Here is a 21,666-nt window from a genome sequence, read left to right on the forward strand (position 1 = left end):
TGTAATCTATAAACACAGATTTTGATCCGATCACTTTGTATTTATTTGTTGTTTATTGCATATTGCACTATTTTTATTCTTTACCCTGCTGCTGTAACAAACCAATTTCCCTTGTGGATCAATACAGTACCTATTTATGAAACCTTATTATCTGATAGCTAAGCTTTCTTTGAGGCCCATTACACAATCAAAACAATCAGCAGCAGACAGAGTTCATCTCAAAGCTAAAGATGACACTGACCAAAAGTTATTCTCTAGGCTGCAATTTAGCACTAATGTGAAGTAATGTGAAGTAATGTGTTCACTTTAATCAGTAACAAAATGTCTGGTGCCTTAACTCTGGAGTTAATGGAAAGTTATAGTGCTAAGTGCATGTTGAAGGCCTCATGACAGTACTTGACATATTAAAACATGTAACATGTAAAATATGTTTTTAGTCTTGAATAAGTTGATTTTAATGACCTCTTGTGGCCACACTTGTATTTATTTTGATGTATTTTCAGAGGAGGATGCTTCCACAGAAAGATGCACTCTCCCTTTCTCCAGCCAAAGTCTTCAGTATTTTCATTTTCCATCTTCTAATACACTTAAATCGAGGTAAGTTTGATGTTACATGCGTAATATTTTTTATTACAGTGCATATAAATAAAATAGTAAATATGTTACATTTGGTACAAACAGTAGTTAATAGTTTGATTTTTATGATTTGTTGCCTGCCCGCAAGTGTTTATTTAATTATTTAGTGAAACAGGTTTCTTCATCAAAATTTTTAAAACGAGAAAGAAAAATAATGCTCTGAGTGTCATCTTTAACTATATATATATACATTCACACCTGCTGCAAAAATGAAAAAACACATCTATCTTTCTTTTTTTCTTTCGTTCTTTGTCTTTTCCTCCTGTCTATAGTGGAGTCTAAGGTGGTTGGTCCACATCAACCAGTAGTTGCATTAGTTGATGATGATGTTATTTTACCGTGTCACGTGGAGCCTGCAGAGGATGTGACAGCTGAGATATTGGAGTGGACACGATCTGACTTGAACCCAAGATTTGTCCATGTGTGGCGATCCGGTCAGGATCTGGTGAATACAAGAAATCCTTCATACAGGGGAAGATCATCACTGTTCATCAATGAACTGAAGCATGGAAACATTTCACTGAAACTCTCCAGAGTAAAACTCTCTGATGAAGGAACATATGAATGCAGCATTCCTTTAATGGAGAAAAAATCTTTTGTTAAGCTTGTGGTTGGTAAGTAGACTTCAGAAAAGAGAACACGCTAAATGCATCAGAATTTTGTAATATTAATAATTTAATGATTGTGAATTACTGTCCATATTAGGAGTTTTTTCACCCACTAACATCTTTTGTAAACTCTTTGCTCAGCATCAGATGCTGCCACCTCACCTGTCATCAGTTTATCAGGGATTGACAAAAACAGAGGAGGAGTGGTGTTACAGTGTGAGTCTGCAGGCTGGTATCCAGAGCCTGAGCTGCTGTGGTTGGACGGGGAGGGAAACCTCCTCTCTGCTGGACCTACAGAGACCCTCAGAGGTCCTGATGACCTCTATACTGTCAGCAGCAGAGTGACTGTGGAGAAGAGACACAGCAACAACATCACCTGCAGAGTCCAACAGAAGAAAATCAGCCAGAACAGAGAGACACACATACATGTTCCAGGTTCAAATTATATTATTGCATTCATGATAGAAACACTTTTTGAACATCTGAAGTCCAGATTTCTAGTTTATTTGTTTTTTGTTTTTTTTACCATTTCAGAGGATTTCTTTGAGGTCCCATCCAGTTCTCCCTCTGTCATCATTGGTTTGGCTGTTTGTTTGGCTCTTTGCATCATGCTGTTAATTTCATCAGCTGCTGTCCTTTTATGTAGAATGAAGAAACACAGTGAGTCACTGATAAATTTTTCCTACCTCTACTATAAATCAATGTTTTCATTTTCATTCCTTCTCATTTATTTTTAATTTCAAAAAGAGAACAACAGAAGCCCAGAGGATCAGACTGATGTGGGAGGTGCTGAAGTTCCTCTGAGAGGCTCTTCTCCCAAAACTAAGAATAAGACTTCATGCGTGAGTGGATAAACACGAACAAGTTAAATATCAAGATGTTCATTGTTTTTCAGAAATGAAATGGAATATTAATCCTAATTTCAAAATAAAACTATCTGAAATAATGCTTAACAGAAAAAAGAAAAAAAACTGCACACGGTTACCACACAGACATCATGTGCATTATGGGCATTTACTAAGTGTTAGTAGAAAGAACTCTCTATTGATGTTAAAGGAATGAAGCAGAAACAATGTGAAAACATCAGTGTGATTTCATTCATCATTATTAGATTACTACTTCAGTAATGTCACACCAGTCTCTGTTTTGGTAAAAATGTTGCTACTGATGAAATTATTTTATATAATCAAGCTTTTCCTGGACTTCACACATCACCAACAGAGACAGTAGGTGTGCTCATACATAAAAGAAACATATTGATTTAAAAATACAACCCAGCAATGAAAAACAAGTTTTTCTACCTCACAGGGGATTTCTTAAAGTCACCCCGCAGTTCTTCAGCTGAGACACTTGAGTTAGAAAACACAAACACTGCAGTTGTCTTTACTCGCGAGGACAAGTGACAGAGCACTCCTACACGTAAGAGACACTCACAGACTTGCGCTCTGTCACCGTCTGCGTTCTTTATTTATACAAGCGAAATGAATACATTCGTTCAGTGACATGAGCATGTGTGTGTGTGTGTGTGCGAGGTCAGAACTGCTTGTTCAACTTCTTACTATCGCTGTGGAAAGATTCAGATACAAATATCAGAACACGTTTCATAAAGAACAATCAGTTCTGAGCAATCAAAAGAACAATCAGTTCTAAACAAGGAAAAGGCCATCATGCAGTATTCTATCATCAATAAACTTATATCACTAAAAGCTTATACTGACTACTCAGTACAATTTTCCATTGACACTACCTCATGATTGCGTTTTATCTCATATTTATTAACTGTAGCTTTAATCAGTGTTGCGCTCATTTTGTAATTCACATTACACTTTAAACTAATGTGTTACATTATTTATTACCCGCAGTAAGTAATCCATTACACTATGTGTTATATTAGTTTTGTATTACTCCATAACAAACCCCAAAATGCGGTGTCATGGTCCTGGGTCGAGCGACCCAGTATTTGAGTTTCATGTATCTTTTGTATTCATTTGCACCTAGCTTAGTTCACCTAGTTAATTTCCAGATTGCAGTTTAGTTTTGTTCCTTAGTTGTTTATGTCATCTCCCCCTGTACTAAGTCCGCCTGGTTCATGTGTCATGTCTGCGTGGTTATGTTTAGTTCTTGTCATGTCTAATCTCCATGTTTCCTGTTTTACTTTGTAAGTCTGTATTCATTGTCAGTGTATTCAGTTTCACTTCTCCTGTCCTGTCGTTAGGTTCATGTGTGTCAGCTGTGTTCCCATGTGTGGCCACTTCCCCTGATCATCCCTCATGTGTATTTAGTCTCTGTGTTTCATACAGTCTGTGTCGCGTCGTCTGTGTTCCCACCCTCCATGTTGTCACAGCCAGTCCTTGTAGTCATAGTTATGGTTTCCTGTGTCTTCATAGTTTATCCTGGTATCACTTTCCCAGTTTAGTTATAGTTTAGTTTTGTCACTACGCTTTTGCCTTGTTTGCACTCCTTGTCCTCAGCCACAATAAAGGCTCGCTTTTCGTTCGAAATCCAGTTTTGTGTCCTCACCTCTGTCTGCTCTTGGGTCCTCTACTCACTCCACACGGTCTGCCCCGGCAGTCCGTGACATGCACTTACCCATAATCACCATTTAACAAGAAAAACCTTAGGAGGACAATCCCACACACTGACACAAATCTTCATCCTAATAATGGCACCAGAGGTGACAAAAGTAGAGATATTCTGTACTTAAGTAGATGTACAGAGATCTGTGTTAGAAAAATACTCAGTAAAAGTTAAATTACTGATTCAGGCTATTTAAACGGGTAAATGTAAAAAATACAGACTGAAATTTACTCAAAGTAAGAAAGTAAAAGCAGCTCCTTGGAGGACATTGTTACCAGTTATTTTGTTCAAAGCTACGTAATAATGAAATAATATCAGTAAATGGGAATACAAATATAAGTTGAGTATAAATTTTAATTCTAATATATTTAATTAGCTTGAATTACTTAAGAAGAGATTGAGCAGACAAAAAAAAGAAAAATTTAAAACTCTATTTTCTGTTGTCTCCATTGTAGAGGGTTTGACTTTTCCTCTAAACAGAAGATGAGAATAGAAGAGGTTAAAGTGGGATTTCTCCATCTCTGAGTGAAGTCATCTCTTTCTTTTCTCTCCCTGTGAAAAACAGCAGCTGGACCTTTAAGATGACTTGACAGCTGCACATATAAAGGCTAATTTACACACAGAGCCCTCAAACACTGACATAGATGTAACTGTGAAGCTGGATTTAAGAAACAAGGGCTTAAAGTTTTAAAAACATGTTTAGCGCCATCTTCTGTCAATTTGGTACATGACGTCATGTGGTTGGTTGTTTGCGGCTGATAGACTTACATTAGTTTATGTTGTTAGCTGTTAGGTCTGCGCTTTGCTGGTTTAGACTTATTCCTGTGAACAAAGCAAGACAGAGCTCGATCCATTTTAACTTGCAAGGGGAGCTGATTGGACCAGGGTCTTGGAGCTGCAAGCTCCTCACCTGATCCCAGACAACTCCCAAGAGCCAGCCTCCCCTACAGCCTTTTATTAACTCTGTGGTCACACAAACATCTCATTAATCATGCAACAGATAAAACACTCACATGTGAACATGTGTCATGTGTGTCTGCAACAGAGAACATCTGATGTGTGTGTCTCTATGAGCATGTGATGTGATCAGTGGTGTGTGTGTGTCTGTGTAGGAAACAGAAGTCAGTATTCATCCTAAAGATGTAATCATCTTACACAATGACAATCATATTGATCCACAATTCTCTAACATTAGCTAACTAGTGAGAGAATCGAGAACTGAGAGGAAAATAACTACAGTAAAACTAAAAATCAGTTTATTTGACTACATTTGTGCTGTTTGTTTTTTGTCTAGCTGCACTCAAACGTTTGGGTTTTTAAAGCACTTTACAAATGAGCACTGTGTGGAGGAGAGCAACTCTGAGTCACGGGACCAACACAAACTGATTTTTCCTCCTCTGGCCGAGTGTACCAAGTTGTGCAACCAGCTGCTGCCATCAGCGCTGTTTTACAACATAACGGCCGCTACAAGCAAATCACAGCACAAATATAACTAAGTTTCTTACTGAATCCCATCAAAGTAGGTCAATGTGTGGCAAGGAAAAAGCAGATGCTCAGATGAAGAGATGCCACACTAGGGGTCCACTTTAACCTCTGACTTTGGCACATGTCATCTCTTTTTATGCGACATCTCCTGGCTCAAATCAGTTTGATATTTGAAGGCTCACAGTGATGTAAAATAATGACTCCTCAGCAGTGCGTAAAAAAAAAAGTAACAAGCCTGTTCTGAAAATATAATTAGTCAAAAGTACAGATATTTGTTTAAAAATGTGAGTACAACTAAAAGGATCTCAGAAAAATACTCAAGTAAAGATACTGAAAAATTATACTGAAGTACAGTAACAAGGTATTTGTACTTGGCTTGTCTGCCATCTCTTAGTGGCCAATAACTTGGACGTCGAAACTTCCGGAGGAACAAAAGAGGAGGGAGGAAGCTGAAAAGAATCTGCAGGACATTAAAGAAGAGGTTTGTATTTGTTATTTGGTATATATTTGTCATGTGTGTGAGTGTGTCCCTATTAAATGTCTCTTTATCTCTGTATTGTAAAGTTATGAAGGAGATTATTTTGCTTATTTTGTAACAAATGTCTAAAAAAGTAACTGTTTCTATATATTAAACAGACTTATAATCCACGTTGAAATTCAAAGAAAGGACTGGCTTGCAGAAATGTGTCAGAATTAAATGAAATCGCCAGTTTATTGTCATTCGGAACAGTTAGTGCACATCAGAATGAAATTCCAGTGCATTTACTCATCATCAAATATAAAAATAAATAAATAAAATTAATGTCTAAAGGCATAAAATGCAAGAAAGATCCATGTGAGAATAAAAAATAAGAAATATTTTAGTTTATTAGTAAGGAAATGAATAAGGAAAAGCTGCGCAGGATCTTAAATATATTGAACATCAACAAAAGCAGCAGAAAAGTGTACAATCATCGTTCAGCCATGAAATGACACTGCTGTAAATATAGAGTCATGGGGGACAGAGGGGATGGGGGAGGCAGTTAGGGTGGGTGGTTGGTGTGCTGATGGTTGGAGACTGAAACTATTGTAACATCTGGCTGTCCTGGTCCTGATGCTGCTAAACCTCTTTCCAGAGGGCAGCAGGTAGCACAGTGCATGATGGGGGTGGGCGGAGTCTCTGATGATGTTATGGACTCTGCTGAGACAGCATCTGTGCTCGACTTCCTGGATGGATGGAGGAGAAGTCCTGGTGATCTTCTCTGCAGTGATCTCCTCTCTGAGGCCCTGAAGCTGTAAAACCAGATGCAGACACAGCTGCTCAGCACACTTTGATGCTGCCTCAGTAGAAAGTGGAGATGCTGGAGGAGAAAGTTGTGCTCTCCTCATCCAAAATGCAAAGCTCCGACACTGCTGAGACTGTTCAACCAGTGCTGTTTAATGACTAGTCCAGACTGTCCGTTATCTAAGGCCTACACTGAAACATTGTACTGTGGCATGGTGGTTAACACCATTTCCAAGAAGCAAGCAGGTCTTGGGTTCAAATCCCCCATCTTGACTGGATTTGCGTGTTCTCCCCGTGTCTGCACGGGTTCTCTCCAGATTCCCACCACAGTCCAAAGACATGTTAGTGGTGTTAGGTTAGCAGATGATTCTAAATTGCTCATAGATGTGATGGTTGTCTGTCTCTGTCTTTATTGAGGAGTAATAGGTCAGGGCTAGTTATTTTAGGTTCAGCAGCTAACAAGAGGGTGTGTTGGTCAGAACACAGGAAAGAGGACACGGGGCTTCCACATTGCTGAACTGTCACAGTCAGCTGGTTTATTGTCACCTCAAAGCTCAGTGTAGCCAATAGTCTGTAGTAAATAATAAGTTATTGTTAGACCAAATATATTACAGCAACAGTGGTTCAACTAATATAAACTCAAAATATAAAGTTACACATCCATCTATGCATATAATGTCCATGACATAATATATAAAAACTCAAATTATGTAAATATTACATTACTTGGTTCAAATATACAGAGAACTCAGATTAAACACAGTGGTGATGTCATACTACAAACATAGACATTCACCGGCTATAACCATCATTAATGGCGCCATCGTGTGGCTGAATGGAAGTACTACACTATGGCAGCAGTTGGTGGCACAAGCCTTTAATCACCACGTGAAATTGCGCCGCTATGACTCGGTAGAAAGTCAAAGCCGCGGCAAAACTTGAGTTTGCAACTCAACAAATTAAAGGTAACTTACGTTCAGACATTAACTTAACATTCGGAGCATCACCGTGAAGGATTGCAAACAGGAACACAGCTTACAGGATGAGGGAATAACAAAAAACTGACCTGGAAGTACTTTCTCTCCCTCTGGAGCAGCAGCGCAGCACATCAAACTCTGTCAGTGCGCCCCAGGGTGGCTGTGGCTACAATGTAATAATAATAATACAATAATAATACAATACAATAATAATAGTACAATAAAAAACACACCAATCAGACTGTGTAAGGGGACACAATTGTTGGAAACATGTTGCTCACAGTGTGAAGCTTCAGTAATTTTGGCACTTTTATCAACAAAGCGCTGCAGAAACATCAACATCTGTCTTTCTTTCTGACAGATGATCAACTCTAAGTTAGAGAAGGCTGAATTCATTCAGAAGCGGATGCAGACATTTCTTACACTGGACTCAGAGGTCAGTGAAAGCATCTCTCAGCACACAGAGGTAAACATGGACACCTGTGATGCTGTCATCCTCCCAATGATCACAGACCTGTGCACTTATATTCCTGCAGTTTTGTCCAGCAGCAGCTTCTGTATCATTAACCAAACACAACTTTGAAATCCTACCACTGCAAGATTGTTGACATCATCCCACAACACTTAATGTTGTTAGCATCATGCTACATCAGCTCCCTTATATTTACATCATACAGCTTTAATGTGACTCATTGTGTTGTGTTTCATTATTGTGTCTGAAGCATGAACGTTTTTTCCTTCAGTTCTTTCTTCATGTGACATTTCAGCTGCAGTTAGAGAAGAATACTGAAATCATCGATCAGCTCAAGCAGGTGAAAGAAGCATCAGAGAAACTGAAGAATCATCTGGAGAACAAAAATCCAGAGGTTTGTCTTTCAGTTATAAACATTGTGATTTTGCTGATTCAACTCTCTTTGTGAAAAGTATAATTCATTCATTTCATTCATTCATTCATTTATTTGTTCATTTTCAGGCACAACAAATACATATTGAACATAATTGTAAACATCAGTATTTACTCACTATCACACTCAACTGTATAAATAAACTAATCTAAATTTAAATGTCTAAAATATGAGAAAAAGAATTTATGATATACAAACTGTGGATCTCAGTAAATGAACACAGTCATCTTCCTTTAACCGAGATTTTGTGGATATGGCAAAAACAGGATGACACACTGTAAAAAATGCTCCACATCAAAGAAGAAAAAAGTCTGTCCTAAAATCAATGTGTCATCAAATTTGATATGTAGCAGTCTGCCAGAGCTGAATATTTATATGTTCTTATGTTAATTTTATCTTCTAAACTGACAGCATTTTATGTTGTTGAAATTTGAGCTTCTATATTAAATATTGACGTTATCACACACCTGATCAAATAGCAGTAAGTGACGTGAGATTTAAAACTTCTGTTTATTGTTGCATTTGATGTGATTAACTGTGTGTGAAGAGACAAAGACAAGAGTGAGAATATTGCTCAGGTTCATTTCATTAAAGATACTGTATCCTTGTTAAAGCTGTGATTTTGTTTACGTTCATTATTATTCTGCAAACCTTAAACAGACAGTAACACAAATAAATGTGCTTTCAGACTTTAGAGTATACGAGACTTGTGTGGTTGAAGGTCATAAGCTGGAACAGAGGAGCCGCAAAGAGCAGTAGTCGTATTTAAATAAAATGTCTAAGAAATGAAGTTATTTTAGTTTTTGTGTGTTTAAACATGTTGCTCACAGTGTGAAGCTTCATCAATTTTGTCACTTTATCAACAAAGTGCTGAAACATCAACATCTGTCTGTCTTTCTTTCTGACAGATGTCCAAATCTGAGACGGAGCTGGATGAAATCATTCAGAGGCTGATGCAAACATTTCCTACACTGGAATCAAAGGTCAGTGAAAGCATCGCTCAGAAGAATGGTGGTGGTGGGGGGGATAAAGTGGAGATGATGGAGGAAGGTTTCGAGAGGGTTTTCAAAATGCTGCGTTTTTCCTGAGATAACGCCGTCTCAGTGTGGATGGGAGGCCGAAACGGAGAGAAAAAGATGCTTTTTCAAACAAAAAAGCATTAGTGTGGACGTAGCCTGAGTGAGTTCTATCAGTGAGGAAGACCAGCAGCCAGATACAAATGGGGGTGCTGATACCTGTGGGAGGGGTCAGTTTTTTCACCACCTCCTGGGGGATGATCAACCAACAAACAGCATTCATACGTGACTGTTCTCGTAAAGCTCAGGTAACGAGCAGAGGACATCGCTCTGTGGAGCAGTTTGGCCAAAGACTGATGTGGAAGGGACTCTACAAGGACTTCATTATTAAGGGAGTTGTTAAAGATGTCTGTAAGGACGTGTGCTAGCTGCTCAGCACACTCTCTGAGTACTCGTCCTTGAATGTTGTCCGGCTCAAAGTTTTACAGACATCAGTCACTCTGAGATTCAGTGTTTTCTCATCAGGGTGAAGACTGTCTTTTATTTCAGGGTGTTGTTGTTGGTTGAAAATGTACAGACAAATTTGTTGACCTCATTGAGACAGTGTGTGTTGTTGTCACACATACTCTCTTCTTATATGAAAACTCTTAATTTAAGACAAAGCTTAATTAATTTACGTATAATGAAATTCAAATACAGTTTTTTTCTTTAGCTTCTCCATTCTTCTGATTCCATATAGAAATTAATTTGTTGCCTCTGTGTAATCACCCACATGCTATAACAAAAAACATAAAAATGTACTTTTGTCTTCTCTGTTTTTGTTTCTTTTTAATTGCAGCTTTCTGGAAACATCAGTCAAGCCCAGAAAGAGAAACAGGAGATGGAGAGAGAAATGGAGAGACTGAGAAATGAGCTCGACTCCACAAAACAACAGGTTCATTTTTTATACACTAACTTCCTGCATTTACATGACTGCCATGTTTAATCAGATCTCTTTCTCTGGTGATTGAAACACTCTGAAGAAAAATTCAGAAATTCTGATTTTATATAATTCATTGAAAATAAGCAGAGCTGTACTGATTATATTTTTTTAGACTGATTTATCTGCTGTTTGCAGTGATGCTGTGATTAACTGTCATTTATTGACAGCAATCTTTATTCTGTTGTATTCTCCGTGCTTGAAGGTGTTTATTTTCATTTATTTTCCAGGCGGTGCCTCATAGATTTGAAACATAAATTCAGGAACTCATCTACAAATGTTGTCGTAGTTGCTGTAGGACATAACTGAACAGCAAAATGACCAAAGAACGTGGCAACCTCGTTCTTTGTGTATTTTTTATTTAGGAATATTTGTCACTGAGCAGACGTGTTCCTTAAACATGATGATGTTGATCAAGGATCTGACCTCACAGCCCATTGTTCCTTCAGTGGTGCTCATATTAGTCATTATGCAAATGTACTGTTTATAAGATTTGGGGAAACCTGCAGTCAGCTGAGACTGAAGAGTCACTTGGATGAGTGACCAAAGGTTTCTCCCACTGAAAACTTACCTGGATGATTGAGCATGCGTAGGGACGATGAAACAAAGGCAAAAGACAAAAAATGCTTTTATGTTTTTACATTTAATTCTGACACTGATGCTTTATCGACCAACACAATACACTAAACACCCTTTAGTGACACTGACATCCAGCTGCACTCAAGTAAAAGCTTAAAAATCTCAATATTTTAATCTTTTCTTTATTTTATAAATCAGACTTGATAAATGTTATATTTTGTGCATTTATTTATTTAACCAATAATCCCTTTTATTTTGGGAGACACGACATTAAAACTCAAATATTTCCTTAGAGTCTTCATTTATTTGCTTTTTTGTATCAGCCAACTTATATTTACATAATACAGCTTTAATTCAGAGCTTTAATGTGACTCTGGTTGTGTTTCCATTATTGTGTCTGAAACATGAACATTTCTTCCTTCTGCTCTTTCTTCCTGTAACATTTCACATGAATACTGAAATCATCAATCAGCTCCAGCAGGAGAAAACAGCAGCAGAGGACCTGGAGGAGAAAAATCGTGAGGTTTGTGTTTCCATTATAAACATTCAGAATTTACTGACTCAACTTTCTTTATCTCTGTATTGTAAAGATTTATGAAGAAAACTTTAAATATTAGTTTGTTTATTTGACACCAACAGTCTATAAAAGTAACTGTTTCTATATATTGAACAAGAATATAATTCATTTTTACATCCAAAGAAAGTGCTGACATGCAGAAACTCATCATCTTCCTTTTTTCATTTATATCAACACTGTTAATTTAAAATACTCAATTAATTATGAACTAATAACGAAATGCAAATGAATGTGTTTCTTTGGGATCATCCTTTTGTAATTTATATCATAGCAGGCTCTTAACCCTCTGGGGTCCAGGGTATAATTGGCCGTTTTTGACTACTTTTGATTTGACCTCTATATTTCACCTTTAAAATATGTTTTTCTTGCCTTATTTGGTATCATTATTTTCAGCACAACCTCAAATATCTGAAATTTGAGTTATTTTTTCATTTTGGTATACTATATTAGCACAGCTGATCTAAATTCAGACAAAAAATTCAAAATCCGAGTAGAAAAAAGTTCTATTTTTTACTGTAAAACCCACAAACATGTTTAACGAATCATTTTCATAACTTGAAATGCAAATAGAAATTGTACATTTCTAAAAATTACGCACAAGTTTTGCAAACAACAAAGTTATATGATACTATTTACCTAAAAATGCAGCCAAGGCCTCAGGGGTTTTTTATATAACCATTTAAGTCTATTTACAGAACAATCAGGTGTTCTGCATCAAATAAGAAGCCACACAAATTATTTGTGCCAGTCCAAAAATGTAGTTTGTGTTCAGTATAAGACAGAGGAGAACAGCACAGGCCTAAACCCTGCAGGTCTGACAGCAGGAGGTGCATCAGTCCAGTTTTCCATGTGGGAACAGCGTTTACACTGGAATCTGCCTTTGATGGCTTTTTTAGAGCAAATGTGAAATTCAGCAGTATAACTGACACACAATACAAGACAATAACTACAAAACAAACTTATTATAGCGTCCAAACACGCTAAACGTCACTAATGTCTCACATATGAAAACTCTCTCTCTGTGTCTTTCACTCGCCTGCTTTCCGTCGCGGGTGTCACTCCTAAAAACTTCCCCTTCTCCCTCAACAACTAAATATCACATGTTGCCATATCATTTTTTTGATTGGCTGACATGGTAAACTCTAACACCAATAGGGAAGGGGTGTTTTTCTTTTTCTTTTTTCACTCGCAAGCGGAGAGTGTTTGCTAGCGCTGTCTGTAGAAAATGCCGTTTTTACCGTTCTTCCCGCTGTAAACACCAGTTTTGTTCAGAAAAAAACATCGTGTGTATTTTTTATCATAACTCTGGTTTTACGTGGCCCATCGACACAATTCAAAAACTGGTATATAGTTTGAAGTCCGCACTTTCGACCCAAGGTGAAATGGAGACTCTGACTTACTGCATCTTGTAGCTGTGTCGTCTTAAATTGGTCATGTGATTTTTTATTTTATTTTTTTTTATTTTTGTCCCGTTTGGATCTATAGCCATCAGAATTGTTGTCTTAAGGCCAAGAAAGATGCCAAGCGGATTTATTTTATTAAGTGGATCATCATGGCCTTGCCATATTGGTCCATTTGATTGACCTTTATTATAATTATGAGTTTATTTTATTTTCAGTTGTTACAAACGGGACAGACATGACTGGGGGATAGGACAGGGGGAAAGAATGAAAGAGAGGGAGAGAAAGAAAACCAAAGGGGAGAAGAGACAGTGAGAAGGGGGGGAAGAGAGAAAAACAAACAAACAAACAAACAAAAAAAACAAAACACCTGGATCACCTGTATGGAGAGAAAAAAAAACAGAAGAGAAAGCAAACAACAAAGAGCAACATAATAAGAAAAAAAAAAGCACCATCACAATAAACTAGCTAGCAATAGATATCAATAATTACTAAATAATAAACGATATTGTGCAGCACGCAAGATAGACAGCGCACAGTGTGCTTTGAGGCAGCAGCCAAGAAAGCTGTAGTCCACGTCTGTGAATACCCGTGTGTACACCTGTGTGGATCAGCATGCTTGCATTCCAAAGGTTTCTCCATGTAATGATCTACTAGGGAGTGTGGCGAGCCACAGCCCTGTCCTCTATGGTATGAAGCAGGTATGGAGGAGATCAAAACTCCAGACATCCAGAGGCCCCCAGAGCACAAGAGACCAAGGAAGACTAACAGAGGGGCAGCCGCGCCACTGTTCTAGTAAGAGCTGAGGAGAGTCCCAGATGAGGGCTCACTCAGCAGCCGCGGAGCAGAAGCCAGGGGGAGTTGCAGTGACGCGCCCGTGAGCTCCGCCGGCAGCCAGCTGTGCCTGAGTGACCGAGCCCCAGGCCGAGAGGCCGGGGGCACCCCACCTCCGAAATGGCCCGAGCGAGCCCCAATGGTCATGTGATTTTGACACGCCGGCGCGTCCGGCGACCCCAGAGGGTTAATTCTATATAGAACTTAATATTTTTTATGTATGAATGTGTGATTGTATTGTGCAATCACACACATGTGTGTTTCCTTCCATTGTTGCAGTTTCTGTATCATTGACCACAAAAGCACTTATAAATCCACCTTATACACATTTTTCAGCACGCAGGCTTTCAATTGAACTCAGTTACACAGCGATAAAAAGTAACCCAAAAAATGGCAAGAAGCTGTTGTATTATTAACTGCAATAGCCGGTCGCATGACAGCCACGGGAAGCCGACGGGTAAAGAGATCGGTTTTTTTTATCGGATTATGTCGTTGAAGAGAATTTTTTTTAAGCCATGTTTCCAAAGTAAGAGCCGACGGATGGTCTGGATATACCAAATATAACGTCTCAGAACACTCCAGCTCACATGTTAGTCTGCTCCAAGCATTCCCACAAAGGTCAGAGTTTTGTAGTAGTTAATACGTCATTTTTCTTAACATAATTGGTGATATAGGTTACAAGCAAGTCTGGCGCTGAACAGAAATTGTCGCGCTATGCTCCTTTGTTTATTGTGCATAAATAGTGAATTGTCCTGACACAATATTGCGTTTCGCTTCTGTTATTATGGTACATTGACAAAAACATATACTTTTATTCACAGGATAAAACAGTTGTTTTGTATCACTAATTGTCCAGTACGATTACAACATACAATATTATTGTCACTGCTACATTTCTGTAATGCTGCCAGAAATTATTTCCATTACTAATTAATTACCGTTGAGCTCAAAGGTTATATATTAATAAACGGTTAACGAATGTGTATTTATGACGACGATTTGTGAGACTGGTAAACTTACCTTTGTTTTGCGGTGCTACAAATGCTTGCATTCGATGCGGTACTTGGATTGTTTTGCCACGAGTTCCCGGCATGCAATGCGCGAAAATCACGTGATTGCTAAACAAGGGAGAGGGTGCATCCGGCCTCCTTGGCTGTAATTGGTCCAGCCCAGAGTCGATCATGACCAATTGGGCAATCCAACACCTTTCATTATATATACCCTTCCTAAAAAAAAAAAAAAAAAAAAAATCGCCGGTATGCCCGATGGCCGGTCCAGCTATGCACACACACACACTTTAACCCCTGACTTTGGCACATGACATCTATATTTATGCGACATCCTCATCCTGGCTCAAATTGGTTTGATGTTTGGAGGCTCAAAGTGATGAATATCCAATAACTAAAGTAAACTTAAAAAGTTCTCAGAAAAATAAATACTCAAGTAAAGTACAGATACCTGAAAATTCTACTGAAGTACAGTAACAAGTATTTGTACTTTGTTTGTTTGCCATCTCTCAGTTGCCAATAACTTCAAGGAGGAAAATCCTGGAGGAACATGTGTCATGTGTGTCTGCAACAGAGAACATCTGATGTGTGTGTCTCTATGAGCATGTGATGTGATCAGTGGTGTGTGTGTGTGTGTGTCTGTGTAGGAAACAGAAGTCAGTATTCATCCTAAAGATGTAATCATCTTACACAATGACAATCATATTGATCCACAATTCTCTAACATTAGCTAACTAGTGAGAGAATCGAGAACTGAGAGGAAAATAACTACAGTAAAACTAAAAATCAGTTTATTTGACTACATTTGTGCTGTTTGTTTTTTGTCTAGCTGCACTCAAACGTTTGGGTTTTTAAAGCACTTTACAAATGAGCACTGTGTGGAGGAGAGCAACTCTGAGTCACGGGACCAACACAAACTGATTTTTCCTCCTCTGGCCGAGTCTACCAAGTTGTGCAACCAGCTGCTGCCATCAGCGCTGTTTTACAACATAACGGCCGCTACATGCAAATCACAGCACAAATATAACTAAGTTTCTTACTGAATCCCATCAAAGTAGGTCAATGTGTTGCAAGGAAAAAGCAGATGCTCAGATGAAGAGATGCCACACTAGGGGTCCACTTTAACCTCTGACTTTGGCACATGTCATCTCTTTTTATGCGACATCTCCTGGCTCAAATCAGTTTGATATTTGAAGGCTCACAGTGATGTAAAATAATGACTCCTCAGCAGTGCGTAAAAAAAAAAAGTAACAAGCCTGTTCTGAAAATATAATTAGTCAAAAGTACAGATATTTGTTTAAAAATGTGAGTACAACTAAAAGGATCTCAGAAAAATACTCAAGTAAAGATACTGAAAAATTATACTGAAGTACAGTAACAAAGTATTTGTACTTGGCTTGTCTGCCATCTCTTAGTGGCCAATAACTTGGACGTCGAAACTTCCGGAGGAACAAAAGAGGAGGGAGGAAGCTGAAAAGAATCTGCAGGACATTAAAGAAAAGGTTTGGATTTGTTATTTGTTATTTATTTGTCATATGTGTGTTTGTGTTTATTTTGAATAAATAAATAATAAAATAAATAATAGTATTAATAATTAATTATATTATTATTATATTATTTAAATAAATAAATAATTACTGGGTTCAAACATACAGAGAACTCAGATTAAACACGGTGGTAACGTCATACTACAAGCAGAGACATTCACTGTCTCTAACCATCATTAAATGCGCCATCGTGTGGCTGAATAAAATTACTACACTATGGCGACACATGCCTTACTCAACACATGAAAACGCGCTATAACCAATGTTCCCTCTAAGCTGCGCGCATGTGCAATCACACACTGCTGGCACGATCTCTGCGCACAAAAAAAATCTAACCTGAATTGAAATTAAAATAAATACTTTAATAATTCATTCTGTTTTCCAATGTGAGTCAGTAAGTGACCAGTGACTGGCTGCTCCAGCAGCAGCAATACAAAGACTGATGTGGAAGGGACTCTACAAGGACTTCATTATTAAGGGAGTTGTTAAAGATTTCTGTAAGGACGTGTGCTAGCTGCTCAGCACACTCTCTGAGTACTCGTCCTTGAATGTTGTCCTGCTGCCTTTCATACACTCACTCTCCTCAGAGTTTTACAGACATCAGTCACTCTGAGATTCAGTGTTTTCTCATCTGGGTGAAGACTGTCTTTTATTTCAGGGTGTTGTTGTTGGTTGAAAATGTACAGAGAAATTCAATTGCTCCATTCAATTGCTCCATTTGCAGCTGGGCAGTAGACAGATGTTCTGCTGTGAGAGTTGCCTGTATTATGGAGGAATGAGTCAAATGCTTCAGAGGTAAACTGTGTACTTTTGTCTGTTACATTAATGTTCTCTGGGTTGCTGTGACGACTAAAGACAGACGAGAGGAGCTGAACAACATCATTAGTAGTAGCAGAAGGTGAAAAGGCAAGCTGAGGCCATTTGGAGTAGTAGTCAGTCAATGCACCAGCAGAGAGCTCTTAATCTTTGTTTTGTGTTCACAATCCTTTGGTGACTTTCATGTGCTACTGCAATCAATGTAGGTCTCACTGTACATGGTGCAATGAGCCTCTGAGAACATAATTACTTAGAGTTGAGAGTTCATTATAGATGTTGTAATAAGGTGCAAGTGATTTGATTGAGGCAGACAAAACACTTTGTATTTGTGAGAGCAAAGCAAGCAGTTCAGGTCAAGTCGAACAGGCAGAATGAAAATCAGCAACTGGAAGTGACGACATGGCAGCAGAAATTTGAGCTACCATTTCAAGATCTGCATCCGAAGTGAGATGTGAAGAAACAGGCAGAAGCAGATGAGATAGACAGTCAGCTGTATGACTCAGAGAACCTGGGCGGTAAATAACAGCAGACCAGCAGGTGATATTCATTCTCGCCCTATGAATTCCTTTGGTGCTCAGCAGCATTGTCAGAGCTTGGTGGTCTGTCCTCGTGAAACATCAGCCTCACAAATATGTTCTCCTTTTCTCTGCAGTCCACACACAAGAAAGAGCTTCTTTTTCAACAGTAGAAAACGTTTGTTCTGTTGCAGACAGTTTGCAGGAAGTAAACGCCGCAGGTTTCTCTGTGCCATGTGGTGGAAATTTCTTTATTCTATGTATTGTTCACATTTTTTAACCATATCACTTTAGTAACAGTTGTATCATTTTGTCACTTAGGTTAGCTTCACAAACGTGTCTTATGTTCTATCACATGTGTTCTACACAGACACACACAGCGGCCGCGGCAGTAAGTCAGAGACGTTCAGGGTTGTGGGGGGTTAGATGATAGATAGATAGATAGATAGATAGATAGATAGATAGATAGATAGATAGATCATCTGTGGAAGAAGGGAGGCAACAGCTCAGTGAAAAACAGTCGTAAATGTCTCTCCTTGAAGGGAAGGTGAGACGAGGCAACGTGTAAGAGTTGTGGAACATCTTTGTGTCTGTGTGTATATAAGATGTGAGGGCGGCGGCCATCATCAGAGAGGACCCTGGTGTTTGTCTACAGCAGTGGTTCCCAAACTTGTTTTTGGTAGGCCCCCCTTTGTTTTACAAGAAAATTCTGCCTCGTTCGGAGGCATGAGAGTTGTTTTTCAGAGTTGTTTCACTTTATGCACACAGTCAATATCTGGGCAGCAGGGATGCAGGAAGCAGGTGATGTGTTTGTAGAGATCACAGAAGCAGTAGGAGCAGCAGGTAGAACAGTGTTGCCTAAAAGGGTGATGTTCAGCCTAACACAGGAATTCTTTTCTTTGTGTATGTAACCAGTTGAAGATCAGGTGGTTGTAGTGGTGTATCGCTGAAGTGCTCTTTCCATGGACTTAGTTTGTTGAACTGCAAATTCCGTTTGTGTTGCCAGTGTAGCATCTTTATCCAGAGTCAATCAGGTCTTTCTCCTAAATAAATAAATAAATCCTATATGTCATTTGTGCATAAGCGAAAAGCATAAAGTACTAAAACAACATTGTTTCTCTGTTAAAAACGGTGATGTTTCTTCGTCCTGTCTGCAGCTGGAAAATAAACTCAAGGATGAGGAAAAGAGGGATGAAGAAACAAAGGAAAAAGTCAAAAAGGTACTTTTATGTTTTTACATTTAATTCTGACATTGATGCTGTTAAATTTTACCAACAAACACAAAACAGTTGTTTCGTTTTATAAATCAGATTTTATAAATGTTATATTTTGTGTGTGAGTGTGTTTAAGTAAAATCTGCTTTTATTTTTGGAGACACTACATTCAAAATCAAATGTATCCTTTGGGCCTTCATTTATTTAAATTATTTAGATAATTCAAATAAAACATTTAAATAAATAAATTGTTACTTATTTATATGAACCAACTTATATTTCCAATATTCAGCTGTTATTTAAAGCTTTAATGTGACTGGTTGTGTTTTCATTATTGTGTCTTAAACATGAACATTTCTTCCTTCTGCTCTTTCTTCATGTAACATTTCACATGAATGCTGAAACCATCAATCAGCTCCTGCAGGAGAAACAAGCAGCAGAGAAACTGAAGAATCAGTTCAAGTCCAAATGTCACGAGGTTTGTTCTTCCACTGTAAACATTTTTAATATGCTGACAAAATCCTCTTTATCTCTGTATTGTAAAGAGTTATGAAGGAAACTTTAGATATTATTTTGTTTATTTGACACCAAATGTCTAATTCATTCAAATTCTCTTATTTCTATATAAAACTTAATTTATTAACTTTTTATGAATGAATGTGTGATTGCATTGTGTAATCACACACGTGTGTTTTGCCTTCCATTGTTGCAGTTGCAGAGTAAGGAAGGAAAATTATTTTGTTTATTTGTTGTCTGTTAAAGTATTTCTATACATAAACATGTTGCTCACAGTGTGAAACCTCATTAATTTTGTCACTTTTATCAACAAAGTGCTGCAGAAACAACATCTGTGTCTTTCTTTCTGACAGATGATCAACTCTGAGAAGGAGGAAATCATTCAGAAGCTGATGGAAACATTTCCTACACTGGACTCAAAGGTCAGTGAAAGCATCTCTCAGCAGACAGAGGTAAACATGGACACCTGTGATGCTGTCATCCTCCCAATGATCACAGACCTGTGCACTTATATTCCTGCAGTTTTGTCCAGCAGCAGTTTCTGTATCATTAACCAAACACAACTTTGAAATCCTACCACTGCAAGATTGTTGACATTATCCCACAACACCTAATGTTGTTAACATCATGCTACATCAGCTCCCTTATATTTACATCATACAGCTTTAATGTGACTGTTTGTGTTTCATTATTGTGTCTTAAACATGAACATTTCTTCCTTCTGCTCTTTCTTCATGTAACATTTCAGCTGCAGTCAGAGAAGAAAACTGGAATCATCAAACAGCAGCTCCAGCAGGTGAAAGACAGAGTAGAGAAACTGAAGAATCAGTTGGAGAAGAATTCTCACGAGGTTTGTCTTTCAGTTGTAAACATTCAAAATGTGCTGACTCAACTCTCTTCATGAATATAATGCACATCAATATTTACTCACCAAATCTGAAGGTCTGAAATATAAAAAAGAATCCAGGATGTATCCAAGTAAGAATATGTGCTGGATCTCAGGGTCTCATTGTCCTAACCCTCCCCACTCAGTTTAAGATCTGCATGTTGAGGCAGTCTACAGCCAAGCATCAGTCACAGCAGAAATTTCTCTGCACAGAGATTTTTTGTATGTTGTGGAAAAAATAAATCAAAGTGATTTTCTGAGATTTTTTAAAAGAAAGTTGAAACCTTTGCAAAGGGATCAATACAGCATGAACAGGGTTCTTACAAGCAGTGACAAAGAAGCAAAATAATAACATCTCCTTTGAGACCGCTCTCTTTCCCAACGTGTAACATGCCAGCGTTTTGCACATCCTGAGGCAAAAGGTTCTACAACAAACCTTCAGTGTCCCATGATACGCTCCTGGTGGTAAGACACGATCCAGCTGTTTATTCCAGGCCTAACTCGAACCACAGCCTTAATCGTGTCAGACAGTGTTTTTCAAAGCGATGAAAAAGTAACATAAATGTACATGTGTAGATTCATTCCACACGGTTCTCATGTTTCCAAACGTGTAACACACCGACATGTTGGGTGGGTGAAAGCACAACATACCGACGATTTGTCACAGTGTCGATATGTTACGCTTTGGGATAAGAACATGTTGCTCCTTTATGGCCATCGTGTGGATACAGTCTTTATCTGTTCAGTTGTAGGAAGCAGGATGTAGAACCTTCACTCATTCTTTGTTTAACAAACTTTAGCCACATACCAAAAGCACAATGAGGGTAAAAGAGGATGAAACACTGTAAAACCTGCTTCACAGTAAAGTAGAAAGTTTGATTTTTTTTTAATTTTTTTTTAAACTGAGGGCATTTTGTGCTGTTGAAATTTGAACTTATTCCTTATTAAATATTGACCTTATCACACACCTGATCAAATAGCATTAAGTGGAAGTGAGATGTAACGTTTCTGTTTATTGTTACGTTTGATGTGATTAACTGTGAGTGAAGAGACAAAGACAAGAGTGAGAATCCTGCACATGTTCATTATATTAAAGATGCAGCTGGAACCAGATATTTACAGACACTTCAGAAAAAAACATTTTGCTTTACTGTCAAACATCAAATCAGAGTAACATTTTTGTTAACATATTTTTTGTATTTGTGAAATGTCCGAATAGAGAAAGATATTTGTTGTGGGTTTTTTATTACTTTCATCAGAGTCAGAAGCATACATGCACATCTTAGTATTTAGTAGAATTACTGTCAAACTGTTTCACTTCAGCCAAA

General features: G+C 38.1%; 1 protein-coding gene across 1 annotated transcript in view; it reads left to right on the forward strand.

Moving 5' to 3' along the window:
* The first annotated feature begins 504 nt into the window (after positions 1 to 504).
* Positions 505 to 21,666, forward strand: part of LOC146673745 (uncharacterized) — a 31,658-nt gene continuing 10,496 nt past the window's right edge. Inside the window, exons 1-15 of the mRNA XM_085391220.1 lie at positions 505 to 597; positions 909 to 1,250; positions 1,386 to 1,679; positions 1,779 to 1,904; positions 1,992 to 2,086; positions 5,701 to 5,787; positions 7,909 to 7,983; positions 8,315 to 8,413; positions 9,361 to 9,435; positions 10,307 to 10,402; positions 11,499 to 11,549; positions 18,880 to 18,942; positions 19,352 to 19,414; positions 19,806 to 19,874; positions 20,201 to 20,302. Coding sequence (XP_085247346.1) covers positions 510 to 597; positions 909 to 1,250; positions 1,386 to 1,679; positions 1,779 to 1,904; positions 1,992 to 2,086; positions 5,701 to 5,787; positions 7,909 to 7,983; positions 8,315 to 8,413; positions 9,361 to 9,435; positions 10,307 to 10,402; positions 11,499 to 11,549; positions 18,880 to 18,942; positions 19,352 to 19,414; positions 19,806 to 19,874; positions 20,201 to 20,302 — 1,725 coding nt within the window. The 5' untranslated portion in view covers positions 505 to 509. The remainder of the gene's footprint in view (positions 598 to 908; positions 1,251 to 1,385; positions 1,680 to 1,778; positions 1,905 to 1,991; positions 2,087 to 5,700; positions 5,788 to 7,908; positions 7,984 to 8,314; positions 8,414 to 9,360; positions 9,436 to 10,306; positions 10,403 to 11,498; positions 11,550 to 18,879; positions 18,943 to 19,351; positions 19,415 to 19,805; positions 19,875 to 20,200; positions 20,303 to 21,666) is intronic.

Source organism: Rhamphochromis longiceps, linkage group LG3 (assembly GCF_057381845.1).
Source record: "Rhamphochromis longiceps isolate RC_006_pf linkage group LG3, R_longiceps_female_GT1.1, whole genome shotgun sequence".
Taxonomy (NCBI): Eukaryota; Metazoa; Chordata; class Actinopteri; order Cichliformes; family Cichlidae; genus Rhamphochromis; species Rhamphochromis longiceps.